The sequence below is a fragment of the Larimichthys crocea genome, chromosome XI, assembly GCF_000972845.2.
Source record: "Larimichthys crocea isolate SSNF chromosome XI, L_crocea_2.0, whole genome shotgun sequence".
NCBI lineage: Eukaryota > Metazoa > Chordata > Actinopteri > Sciaenidae > Larimichthys > Larimichthys crocea.
The window spans coordinates 1,016,078-1,028,939 of record NC_040021.1 but is presented as its reverse complement, the minus strand read 5'-3'; the positions used below and the strand labels follow the sequence as shown (position 1 = coordinate 1,028,939).

The 12,862-nt window shown below is 39.7% G+C and overlaps 1 protein-coding gene across 2 annotated transcripts; it reads left to right on the top strand.

Moving 5' to 3' along the window:
• Nucleotides 1-2,278: 2,278 nt before the first annotated feature.
• vgll2a (vestigial-like family member 2a) lies at nucleotides 2,279-10,662 on the top strand. Of its 2 annotated transcripts, none has more exons than XM_019265722.2 (4): nucleotides 2,279-2,528; nucleotides 3,905-4,151; nucleotides 5,581-6,078; nucleotides 8,235-10,662. In XM_019265722.2, the coding sequence occupies exons 1-4, from the start codon at nucleotides 2,451-2,453 to the stop codon at nucleotides 8,285-8,287; spliced, it is 876 nt and encodes a 291-aa protein (XP_019121267.1). In that variant the 5' UTR covers nucleotides 2,279-2,450; the 3' UTR covers nucleotides 8,288-10,662. The 2 variants fall into 2 exon arrangements, with proteins under 2 accessions (XP_019121267.1, XP_019121268.1); XM_019265723.2 differs by having other exon boundaries at nucleotides 8,007-10,660.
• Nucleotides 10,663-12,862: the final 2,200 nt, after the last annotated feature.

The window sequence follows — 12,862 nt, the reverse complement described above, 5'->3', positions numbered from 1 at the left end:
CAGCTCCGTTTAAATAAATAAATTGGGGCAGCTGACCACAAACTTCCCAGCTGTGTTTTCTGTCGTTTTCACAGGGTGTAACAAACATTTCTGTTGTGAGTGTTATGAAAAGTGATTTGACAGAAAAGGTTTGACGGGAACTCTGCGTCTATTAAGTTAGGAAATGCAAACACATGAAAAATATTGACTCGTGTTACTGGTTTGATTTTTTTTTTGGCACTCTTGGAAAAGATCCAAACATTAAAAAGTGAGTTGAAAAACGTGTTTACTTTATTAAAAAAGTTACTTTATTAAAAAAGTAAACTAATCTAAACCCAAACACAGACCTTGGTCCTGTGTGTGGTGAGATCATGAACAGCATCATTGACCCACTGTTACAGATTATCCTGCTAATTATTCGGCTACTCACTAAAGAAATCGATCATTTGATTTCTAAATTATTTTAATGATTTAAAGTGATTTTATTGCGTTTGTTGAGGTTTTCCAAAGTCTGTGATCTGAACTGTCTCCATAGCAACGGTCTTCTACTGTATACAGAAATAACATATGTTAAAATGAAAGTGTCCAATCAGACGTGAGTATTCAAACAAAGCTGTATAACAAAATGTAAATATTATATAAAAAAATAAAACGTATAAAGCTTTTGTTCTTTCTTCATCAGTTCACGCAGTAAATAAAAAAATAAAGTAAGTCCGATTATCAGGTTAACTTGTACATAATTTATTTTTATATTCTTTACTCACAATAACAATAACACACTGTAAAAGAACAGAAGTTAAATCATTTGTTCGTCTTCTGTTGGTTGCCGGTTGTTGACTGTTGGGTTCGTTTGCCGGTGACCCCTGACCTCTAACGATGGTACCAAAATGGGAGCAAACTATTTGACCTCTGACCTCTAGAATTCAGGAGGCCGCTGAGGAATTGTGGGGACTTCATAGCATCACATTCCTCTCATTAGTGGGTTTGATATGTTTACTCATTCAATTAGCGGCCGGTGGCAGTTGTTACATTCTTAAGCGCGGCTTCAAACTCGAGATAAACTTCAGAAGGAGATCGACGATGTGACGCTGAGTGAGGTGTCAGAGTTTGTGGTGGAATTATTTAACCTGCCTAAACGACAGCGTTGATCATTTTTCTTATTAGTGCTGCTGCAACATGAAAGATTTGGCACCTTGAATTCATTTCAAATGCAACTAGCACTTTACCCAGACTGGGAGCTCAAAGCTCTGGGAAAGTGTTGGTACCAGGAGCACAGGAGGTTTGGACCATCGGGAGGTTTTCAGGTCCGGTGCCAGTGGAACGGCGTTGGAATGGGCATCAGAACCAGAGCGTGATGAACAGCCAAACCCAACACATTTTATACATATATATACATAAACAACTCTGACATGAAGTCTGTTGATAATTTTAGTTAATTTGCAAACTTTACATTCTTGAGTAAGGTTTCTTTATCGTGTCCTAAGAACCAGCGGCTCATTTCAGTGGAGGAAGAGAAGCTGAGCCAGATTCAACTTTTGGGAAAACGGAGCCCCACGTCACGCTCCGTCAGACCTGCAGATTAAAACTGTGAAAATTCAGAAATCATGTTGCGTATAAAATCATCTGTTTACTAAAGAATCACGCTTTGAGATACTGAGCTAAAGGTCTGGTGCGTTGTATTTAGTGTCACTTGAGTCACTGTTTTGCAACTCCCTCATTTCTTCCAGCACTGATCTAAAAGTGGACAAAGAGGTGGAGCGTGGGTGGAGCCGAGCCACGCTGAGTGACGCCTGGTTGCTCAAACAAGCCACCTGTCAGTCAAAGCGTCCACGCTCTTAATCCTGCATAACTTTAAGCCTTAATATAATGTGAACAGGTGAGTTGTATATAAATTCACCCTCAGTACAGTTGTCATGAACGGGGAAATTAGCTACAGAGACCAAAACTGTTTTTTGTACCAGGCTGTAAACATGTTTATTTCTGCTGTGAAACATGGGGACTTATGGAGACTGACTCACTTCTGGAGCCAGCCTCAAGTGGACGTTAGAGGAACTGCAGTTTTTGGGACTTCCAGCCACAGAACACATTCCTTATGCGTATTATATTCCATACAGAGCCCTTTGAATCTCAGCTTCTTCATCTTTGTTATGTCTTTCTGCTCTCTTAATTAAAAGCCCATTAAGGGTGAGGTGGAGCTCTGGCTTCTGATTGGCGGGAGGGAGGTGTCAGGCTGGGGGTGAGGAAGGGAAGGAGGAGGAGGGTGGAGGTTGGAGGTGTGTGTGTGTGGAGGGGGGGGGGGTTCCCATCAGCTCGCCCGGCCGCAGTCCAGTGCGTTCAGAGCGCAGAGCAGAGCGCCTCTCTCCACCGTCCACTCCTGCCTCTCACCGCCGGGATTAATGTTTCCTCTCTCCGCCTGAACAGACCCGCTGCGCCCTCAATGAAGCTTGGCTCCTCTCCGTGATTTCTTCGCCATGAGCTGCCTGGATGTGATGTACCAAGTGTTTGGTCCTCAGCCTTATTTCAGCTCCTACAGCCCCTATCACCACCAGGTATGGATCATATATTCATATATTAAAGTGTTTCTAATGAGCTCATGCACTGCTCTGGACTTCAGATCCGTTTGGCTGTGTTGAAAACTTCAGCGGAGCGCCAAACACTGAACACTTATTTAAGCAGCTCCTACAGCGCACACAGCTCTGGATAATAGATTTATAAAACATAACCACTGAACTGATAAATGCACTGCAAACACCAAGTATGGATTATATCTGTGCGCTACAGGATCCTGTGCGTAAAAGTTTCTTTTGGTTCGCTTTGGTTCATTTATATCGATATTAATCATGTTTGTATAGTTTAAATAAGAGTCCTCTAATGCGCACGGCCGTCTCTGAGAAGTAGGAAGCAAAGAAAAGCTGGATTTATTTTTCCTTTTGTAAAAATATCAGCCCCAGATGAGTTTTAATCAAGTCCAAACTGATAGATATCTTTCATCTTTCAGTTCCCTCAGGCTGCTATTTTAAAAAGAGGATTTAATTTTCAGGACTTGGCTCTGAGTTTATGGCTGTAATAGTTCAACACAATAACTGATCCACCTAAAGTCTCATTTCCTTCCTCATGTTAGTAAAACCCATAATTTAGGATTAAAATTAATCTCATCTCATCATGTTTTGTCTCTTCATGTCACTTTTTACAGCTTTACATATTAAAGCAGACCTGCCTTCATGTCTGTGACTGAACACTCTGAGCGCAGCAGGACTTTTTTCACTCTCTTAAAACCTCTCAGTCAACATCCCGGCATATTTCACATAGTGCCAGAACTCGCTTTGTCACCTAAAACAGACTCTGGATCAGCCGGAGAGCCTCCCCATGCTGTATATATAACCAAGATTTTTAAATAACTCAAATTGTTATATATATATTTGTCGTTAAAAAAACTTGTTGCATGTCTTAAAGTAATTTGAAGTTATTTTATATGGTTTTTGCAGCATAACTTTATATAAAAGCAAAAGTTTGCATGTTTTTTAGTCAGTTTGTGCAGCAGTAATAACTGACTAAAGATACTGTATTTAAATATTAAACCATCCATAGTACGCTACCTGTGAATATATCTGTTTATATCTGCAGTGATGAAGTGGTAAATTAAAAAACAGGTAAACATCAATTTGAACATGAATGTGTAAAAGCCAAACCTTTGGGTTAACAGTCTATACTTGCCGTAACATGTTTTTATATATGCATTTATATAATTTAATTTGAAAGAGTTTATGTGGATTTATCTCCTGTTGAGTCCTGAAAAGAAAATTTAAATACATTTCTTTAGACTTAGAGTTCAAATGTGACATAAAGTCCAGAATAAACTCACACACAGGGTTTCTAAAATATATCTAATCTTACTTATATACATAAATCTGCACGTCCTTCTTAGAAACTGGCCTTGTATTCCAAAATGCAAGACCCCCAGGACGGCGGCAGCCGGCTCGGCCCCGCCGGTCACCCTGCCATCAAAGAGGAGGACAAGGAGCTGCCGCCGGGAGCCGAGTACCTGAGCTCCCGCTGCGTCCTCTTCACTTACTTCCAGGGAGACATCAGCTCCGTGGTGGACGAGCACTTCAGCCGAGCCCTCAGCCACACGACCACGTACCCGGCCTCAAGCAGCCACAAGGCCGTAAGAGGTGTGTGTGTCTCTGTATGTGTGTGTGTGTGTGTGTGTGTGTGTGTGTTCACCTCAGTGTGTGGAAACAAAGAGTCTTTCTTAAGTGAAGTGCTGTAACGTTTTGGGGGGATGTTTGTGATGAAACCTTTGGTTGTGCTTTTTAATAACTCCCACTCTGTGACATCTGATTAAATATTGTCAGTCAAAGATTAAATATATAGAAAATAGGAACTTTTTTAATTGCAGTCGTGCTGTTGGTCACTTTCTTTCACATGTTGCACAGAAAAGAGAGATGGAGTATTTTGCTGCAGTCTCAGTTTCCTCTCTAGAAATACAAAGTCAAATAACACCAAACAAATATATTCTAACAATAAATGTTTTTAGTGTAAATAGTGTTTACATAATTTAAATTCATAGCACAGTTTAAATTATTTGACAGGAATTTGTCTGTTTTTTTTATTTTTTAAATTGCTTTTAATCTCTTCTGTGTTTGCATGTATCACAGACTTCGCACTGCGCTCACTCACGTTAACAAGCGTTTCTTTCATTATCGATCCATCAGCTGCAGAAACGACAGGATTCTGAAATAAAACGATCAAGCGCAAGCGATGATAAAAACTCAAATGTCGATTAATGTCGATATTGGGTTTTTATGGGTGAATCAAAAATGAATCAATCATTGAATGAATGAAACATTTCGTGTCCTTTCACGGCCGTTTCTCAACTCCAGCACCTTTGTGTAATCTAGCGATTCTGTGTAGTCACTGGATTACACAAAGGGGTTTATAGGATTTTTGGTCAATAGTTGCATCATCAATACAGACTCCTAATTTTGTGACAAAAAGACTTTTTTCTCAATTATTATAAATCTGCATGGAGATCTGCCTCATTATGACCTCAGAGTTGTGTTGATGATTTCCAATTCCATTATTCAGTAATCTGACATTTGATTAAATGTTTCGTCTCTAAGCGTCTTCAAATTGTTCATTTTTCTACCAACAGTGGAAACACCAACTTTAATCAATTTACAATGACATGTAACAGAAGCCGAGGAGAAAAGCAACAAATACTCACATTTAAGAAGCTGTTACAAACAAGTATTTGCTATTTTTGCTTCGAAAAGTGACTCAAAGAACTGATTATTGTTGGTTTTATGACTAACTGATCAAGTTGTGATTAGTTTTGCAAAATAAAAGATGAATAAGATGTCACCAAAAGACATGCAAACTCTTAAAGTTTTTACAAAAATTCACTGTAAGCTTCAGAGAAAAAAAAACAAGTAAGTGGACCATGGGATGAGATTTTCTTGTCAAACCGTTCCTGAGGTCAAGAATGAAGCTTCTAGTTGTCTTAAATGTGCTCTAATTATAAGTTACTTTAGGCTAATGTAGTAATCAGTATTTAAGGAGCTTCCTTTTAAAGTGAAAGTGTGGATTTGTGTCTTACAGACGGATCATTCCCCATGAACCAGAGAAGTTTCCCTCCGTCTTTCTGGAACAGCTCCTACCAGCCGTCGGTCTCCTCCACGCTGGGCAGCGCTCTGTCAGCTCCCCACACAGAGCTCCCCTTCCCTGGGGACCCGTACTCCTCCGCCTCCCTGCACAGCCACCTCCACCAGTCGAGCCCCGACGCCTGGCACCCATCCCATCACCACCACCATCACCACCACCACCCTTACTCACTAGGGGGTGCTATAGGCACCCAGAGCTCAGCATACCCGCGTCCGGGGGTCCACGAGATGTACGGCACGGCGTTTGACCCGCGTTACGGTTCTCTGCTGGTACCGTCAGTGAGGCCTCATCACCGTCTGACATCGGGCAGCTCGGTACCGGGGCCCAGTGCCTCACCCTGTGACCTGGGAGGAAAGGGGGAGTCGGGGACAGGTTCCTCCTGGAGTGGCACCTTCACCGGAGCCGGAGCAGAGATCGGACTCAACATGGACACAGGTATTCTTGATTTTTCCACATCAGGTCAGAAATAACACGGAAGAATATGGAGAAACGTCATGACATCATCTGTTATCGTTCAAATTTATGCCAAAACTTGTTGGTGGTTTTCGGTTGTGTGCTTTTCTGAGCCAGGAGTCGACTTTTAGTCTAATCAAACGGAGTTTGGTTAAGAAACTTTCTTAGTTCTTCTTCTCATGACTTTCTTCCATGGCTGTCATTTACCAACTTAGAATAATACTAGAGAGGCCTGTGGTTTTGGGGGGCTAACATGCCATCCGCCAATTCTACTCAAAAATCTAAAAGTTGGTTAGGTTGGTCTAAGACAGTGGTTCCTAACCTGGCAGCTCGGGATTGCGAGGTGTATGTGAGGGGTGAACCTTTACCCTTATTTCTTCCTTTCTTTGGTGAAATACTGGATAGTTTCATGTATTTTCAACACATTTTTGCGCACCATAACCTTTTAGAAGTTTACTTTGTTTTACAGGGTTACGAGCCAAAAAAGGTTCAAGAACCACAGATCTAGGAAAGATCTCATATACTTCCAAAAAAATCTGAATAGTGTTTCATTAACCATGGCTTGGTCTTAGTGGTGAATCCCACAGGATGGTTATTCCAGTGCTTTGCAATCATTCACAGTGTATACCCAGGATTTTTGGGGCAGTTGGAGTAGGAGTACTGGACTTTACTTTTGGATTATTCCATCGGATGGATAAGACAGTTCCACTCAATTTCATTTCAATTCTGTTGCTCAAGAACTGTGGAAGTTATTGGAAATAACCCCAAAACATGAGAATGTTGGTCACCGTTAGACCACTGTTTTGTATGGATTTCATTAGATGGACATTAATTATTAGATGTAGCAATTTGTTAACCTTGAGTCTAGAATAACAGCACAAACTGAATCACGGTCTGGAATTTATCTTGTATTTATGTTTCTTCTTCCAATGTTTAGCCAATGTGCTTTTAATTGGGATTGGTTTGTGCGTATAACTTGTGTTGGAGAATATCTTGTTGCTTTGCTAACAAAATCTGTGATTGAGGAAAACAAAAAGTTCTAGTAAGTCTCTGATTTCATGTGTTTGCATGCACTGTACAAGAGTAGTACGTTTAAACGAGATAGATTTTAGTTATATCTGTGATCACACACTCGAAGAAGAGCAATCTGATGAATGCACACCAAAGACTAGGTCCAGGTCATGGCAATGACATATCTTGAAGACAAGGCGACCGCACGCTAAACTCCAATGATTTTACTCTAAAAACCAACGTTAATATCTCAAGTGTGGTCGAAAACATTGGTGGTACCATGAAGTGATCAACAGACGTGAAAACCACCAATGAAAACAGTTTGCACGTAGCCTAATCTGAGTCAAGCTGACATCTGTCGTTGTTGATAATGGGCAGATTTGTATAATAAACATTTGTGAAGCCGTTTTAAATTAATTTTTCTTTTTCCATTTTCCATATTAACACCCTGAAAAAGTCCTGCTCCGCTGGGCTCACGCTGGCCTTGGCCGACACCTGTCTGTTAAATGTACAACCATTCACAGAACTAATTATTTAATTTATTATCCTGCTATATAAAAGCAGTGTCAAGGACATTCAGTATGACCAGGGACTAAAAGTAACAGCCTGAAAAGCACGAAAAACAGATTTAAATTAAGAATTTTTTTTCACCCTGCCTCAGATCAACTTACAACAAGTGGTTTGAACCAACAAACTGACTGTCAATCAGCACCTTAACACCAGCTGTCAACTTCCTTTTCTGTTGCTGTCTTGCTTTCATCCCCTCGCTGCCTCGGGCGATTCCTCCTGCTTTTATCAACAAGATATTTGCGCTTCTTTTTCTAATCTCCCTTTTCTTGCTTTTCTCTTCTCCCGCTGCCTTTTCTTTTCTTTTCCTCCTTTCTTTCCTCCCCTCTCAGGTCTGCAGGCACAGGATAAGAGCAAGGATTTGTATTGGTTTTAGAGACTCCTAAGACTACCCCCCCTTTACCCCCCTACTCCATTCACTCCTACTTCAGCTGTAGCCTCTTTCCTCCACTCCTGCTCTACTCTGTTGCTCTGCTGCTGTTATGGGATGACTGACAGAGAAACTGAAAAATCGCTCAGATGGCAGTTTTGTGCTGTAACGGCGTCTGGTCTACTTGCAGCTCGGTGTTACGGCGGACTGTGCAGCAGCACCGGCACAGCCCTGCTGAGCTGAATGCCGACAGTGTGGATACAAAGCGAGCTTGAAAACAAAAGTGGACTCGCGGAGAAGAGAAAGAGAGAGAGAGAATCTGATCTTGACGGATGTGGACAAAGACAAGACTCTTTGTGCTTCTCTAACAGGCAGGGACAACATTCCTAAACTGGAAAAAGTCTGGGGACAGACGGACAGAGACACATGTGTTGTCAAACTCCAAAGACAAGCGCTTGAAGGACTTGGCAGGACTTGCCTCACTGGGACAACTGGACTACAGACACTGGGAGTGTTATGGCTGGAGGAAAGGCCATGTTGGTGTTGAGGAGGCCGCACAGCAAGAATTTGGCAGCCTGTGATTGCAGGAGGAGTCCAGACACTTTGGTTTAGATGGACTATTGGTCCAATGTCAACTGTCAGTATTTTATGGCCCAGTAAAAGTTAAATTAAACAACTTTGGATGGTTTTAAACTGATATCAAACAATATTTAAGTAATGATTTCACAAAGTGTTTCAAGTAACAGCTGCAAACTGTGTCCCAATTGCATATTATGTACAAACTCTAAGCAGGTTTTTCAGCATATTGAAACAAGATAAAGTGTATGCAAAAGAGACTGTATGCTTCATTTACGAGTGCAGTTGATGTACCCACAATGTAATGCACAAAGGAAACAGAGGAGCTGCTGATAGCTGCAAACATTGAAATACAAACTATGAAAATAATTATAAAGTCTTTGTTTTCACTTCACTTCTGTCAACTTTCACCTTTCCTGTACTTAGTTATGCTACGTAAGACAAGCACATTTTTGTAGAATATTAAAAGATTAAAGTGACTCATGCAAAATGCAAAGTTTGCAAAACTAACTTTGCACTGGCAAGGTCACAGTTTGTCTGACATCCATTGGGCATGAACTGTTTGCATTCCTGTTGGTACAGCTGCGTTTATTGATTTCTGGTACACTAAGTTCACGGTGTACTATGCCATCTTGTATACAGTATAGCATCATGTTTATATGTCGTATGTAATTGGGACACACCTGTCTCAGTAAGATGTTTCACTATGTAAGCATGTGATTTGGTGATTTGCAAGCCAAATAACATCTTGACATCTACATTAAAATCTTGGATAAATTTGTTGTAAAACAAAAAAAAAATTAAGATGCAGGTTCCATGTTGTATATTTGTTTGTTTCATTAACTATGTTTCAACATATACTGGGTCCTAACTGGGAGTTGAAATGGTCACTAAAAATTAGTAATTTAATAATTAGCTTATAATTTAAGTAATTTGCAGATTAAATGAAAATTGAACAAAGTTTTAATGTAGATGTCCAGACGTGTATTGACCTGTAAAATACAAAACACATAACTTGATGCAAAATAGTGACACCTGTTTATTCTTGTTGGTCATACATTGATACATATATATTGATAATTGTAGTCACACATAGCTGCCGTCTATGAAATAGGGGTAACGTCAGGTTTTAAAAATTTCTATGAATGGAATTTGACACTGCAGCAATTACAATTGCAAAAGCAATTGCAACAAATTACTGTCCATGTTTCAAGATTTAATTGTCACATACAAAATCGTGCACAGTACACGCTGAGTGTCCTTAACTTCTGTTCAATGTAAATTTGTTTGATGAGCGTTTAACCTACCCACCATGAGAATAATGTGCCGATAATGTTAACTGGAGCAGCCACCGTTACACCTCTACACTTTAACCTACAGAGTGGACTGAACTGTGCTGACCTCTTTGTTTGGACATTTAAGAAATATTATTTTATGGTGAAAGCGGAGATTTAAAAAAAACATCTTCATGACTGCGTCAACAAAAGAAGTGTAAACTTCACACCAATGACTGCAGAGAGAGAGAGAGAGAGAGAGAGAGAGAGGGGAGGGGTTCCTCTGATGAATGAAGAGAACGACGGCTATTTGAAGCCACTTGACTCCTTCTCTCCCTGCTCTCATGCAGCTGTCAACGACAACTGCTCTTCAACTCAGTGAACACCCACACATACACACACATACACGTCTCTATTACTTAGCGTGGACTATAATTTTTAAGTTCTTTGTGAGGTCCTCAACTTTCGTGGTGCAAAAAAACAAAGCCAACAGTATTTGGCAGCTTTTAACTCTAGATGTGGGAACCAGCCTCTGATTTGGTTCTTTTTTGAGTTTCTCTCTCAGAGTACCTAAACAATAGACATATTATCGGACCCTTCGACCCGAGTCCCACCTTATTTATCCAGTAAACCCCAACCAACTCAGCATTACACAATGTTGTTAGTGTGAGCGAGCTCTTAGCATTTTATTTCTCCAGTTTGAAACTTATTTTTGTGTATTGACATCATTTGCATTTTAATTAATAAAAGGTCACTATATTAAAACATACATTCATCAAAAGGACTATATACATTGTTCTATGAAGATACTATTATCCCTCATAGATATAGTTTAAAGCTACATAACAATATTTAGAATATCGATGTTTTATGGTAGAAAGAACAAGATTTTCATACATATACAACTTCAAAAACGTATTTATACAAGTAAACCGTAGGAAGGGTTGACATTTGATTAGCTATATTTTATTTAGCTGATACTGTACATTGATCCATTCAAATATATTTAAATTGCTCAAACATCTCTAGTCTCTAAATCAGTCTCATCTCAGAACCCACTGGATATCATCATACCAGACAAGTACTGAGTCTGAATTTCTATCTAACTCACCCATTCTTCAGATATATGTATTTATATATATTTATATATTACATTAAGGCTTAAAGTTGCATGCATAATTAACTTCAGAAAATGCCACTACAGATACGACAGCCATTCTGTCAATGGTTCCACCCAATCGGCTATCATCTGACACTTTTTATTATCTTATCACCAGGGAGGCCAGTTCATTTTCTCCAGCTTTGGGGAGCTGGTCATTGCAAATTATAGACAGAACCCCCTCAAAGTGGTGTACAGTAAGACAACATCATGCATGAAGCTCTTCCCTGCTTATTATACTCAACCATTCAAGGACTTTTTTTATTCCATGTGGTTAACAAGAGCATTTATTCAGCATGGAATAATTCCGTAGACACTTCTCATCTGATACTCTTGTGCTCATTTATTTCTGAATACCCTGATGTGTGAAAGCCGTGGGTTCATCATCCTCGCTTAGTTTGAGGGACTTACACACAACTGTCAGTGTTGAGCCCATTCACTATATAGAGAGGTGTGATAACCATTTTTACACATTTCGACTGATGAAGATCCAACTGTGGTCAAAATGTTATCTATTAATTCTTTTTTGTGGTTTGGAGTCAGAGTGCAGGCTTTACTCGATGCTGTTTTACCACAGCCTTGCACCTACACGTGATCTGTGTCTAACTGCACTCCTTTTAAAGCTGTTGGCTTAAACAGCAGTTATATAACTAATTCCCTGTGTGACTCAGTTCTATTTAACAAAGGTATTGCACTGCAGCAAGTTCATACAGGTAATGCTGAACAGTGGGTTGATTGCTTTTTAGAACTAGTTAGTCATATGAAATTGAAAGGAGTACTTCTTTCTAAATTTATTGTCAACAAATGGATTACTGATACATGGATAACAATGACTAGGTAGCATTAAATGGTCTGACCTTCAAGTTGCTGTGCAAAGTGTACACTTGTCTCCATACGAGGCGATTAAAGTAAAAGGTGGAACATCTATGAGGATTGAGCTTGTGCGGGGAACAAAGGGAAATGAAAATGTAAAAACAAAAACATTAAAACTTTTGTGTGAGGGTTTAAGGAAATGGCACAAAATGAGGACTGAGATGGAGACTCACAAGGATTGGAGGATAAAGACAATCTTTACTTGGTCAGAGGTTTTCTAGAGATGAATGGGATATGGCAAAACAGGAAGTCTGAAAAAGATGCACATAGGATAGTCAATGAAAAACAAGAAAAGCCATGGCTGGGGAGTCTGTGGAAAGCAGGAGATGAAAATGATCATGTGTACTGACATCAGTAATTTTTGGTTATTGTCAATACCAGTATATTCTGATGCCTCTAGCATGGACTAGACAAAATATCCTCAGAAGTACAAAATGTCCTCGCAGCAAAGGTGTTCTAGTAAGGGTTGGTCCTCATATGTATCTAAAGACAAGCAGGCACATACACAGTCCCATTGTGTCGAGTCCGGCCTATGAACTTAATAAAGGAGCATTTAGTGCGAGCTGGATCCTGCTGGGACAACTGGTGTGATATAAGTGAAGGGAACAGAAGACACACACACACACAACTGTCAAAAAATAAGTTTGTCTGTGTACGTATGTACAGGCATGTGTCCATTTCTATACTTACTGTATAAGGACTTTTCCAATCAGCACAGAAAAATGAAGAAAATTCATCACAAAGACAATTTGTGACATTTGGATAAATTATTTTTTTCCACTTAATTTTTACCAAAAGCACAAATTTACATATAAAAGTTAACCAAAGTGAAATTATAACTATTATATTATTGAAAGGATCAATGAAATGTATGCATACAAATAAAAAAATAAAGATGCTGAACTAAAGACGAAGCATTGGTTGATTGGTATCATC

Bases quoted from the DNA above. Each gene is read 5' to 3' on its own strand.
- vgll2a (XM_019265722.2), top strand. From the start codon at position 2,451: ATGAGCTGCCTGGATGTGATGTACCAAGTGTTTGGTCCTCAGCCTTAT. The intron at 4,152-5,580 runs GTGTGTGTGTCT...TGTGTCTTACAG, and splicing joins CAGCCACAAGGCCGTAAGAG to ACGGATCATTCCCCATGAAC. The intron at 6,079-8,234 runs GTATTCTTGATT...GTCTACTTGCAG, and splicing joins CGGACTCAACATGGACACAG to CTCGGTGTTACGGCGGACTG.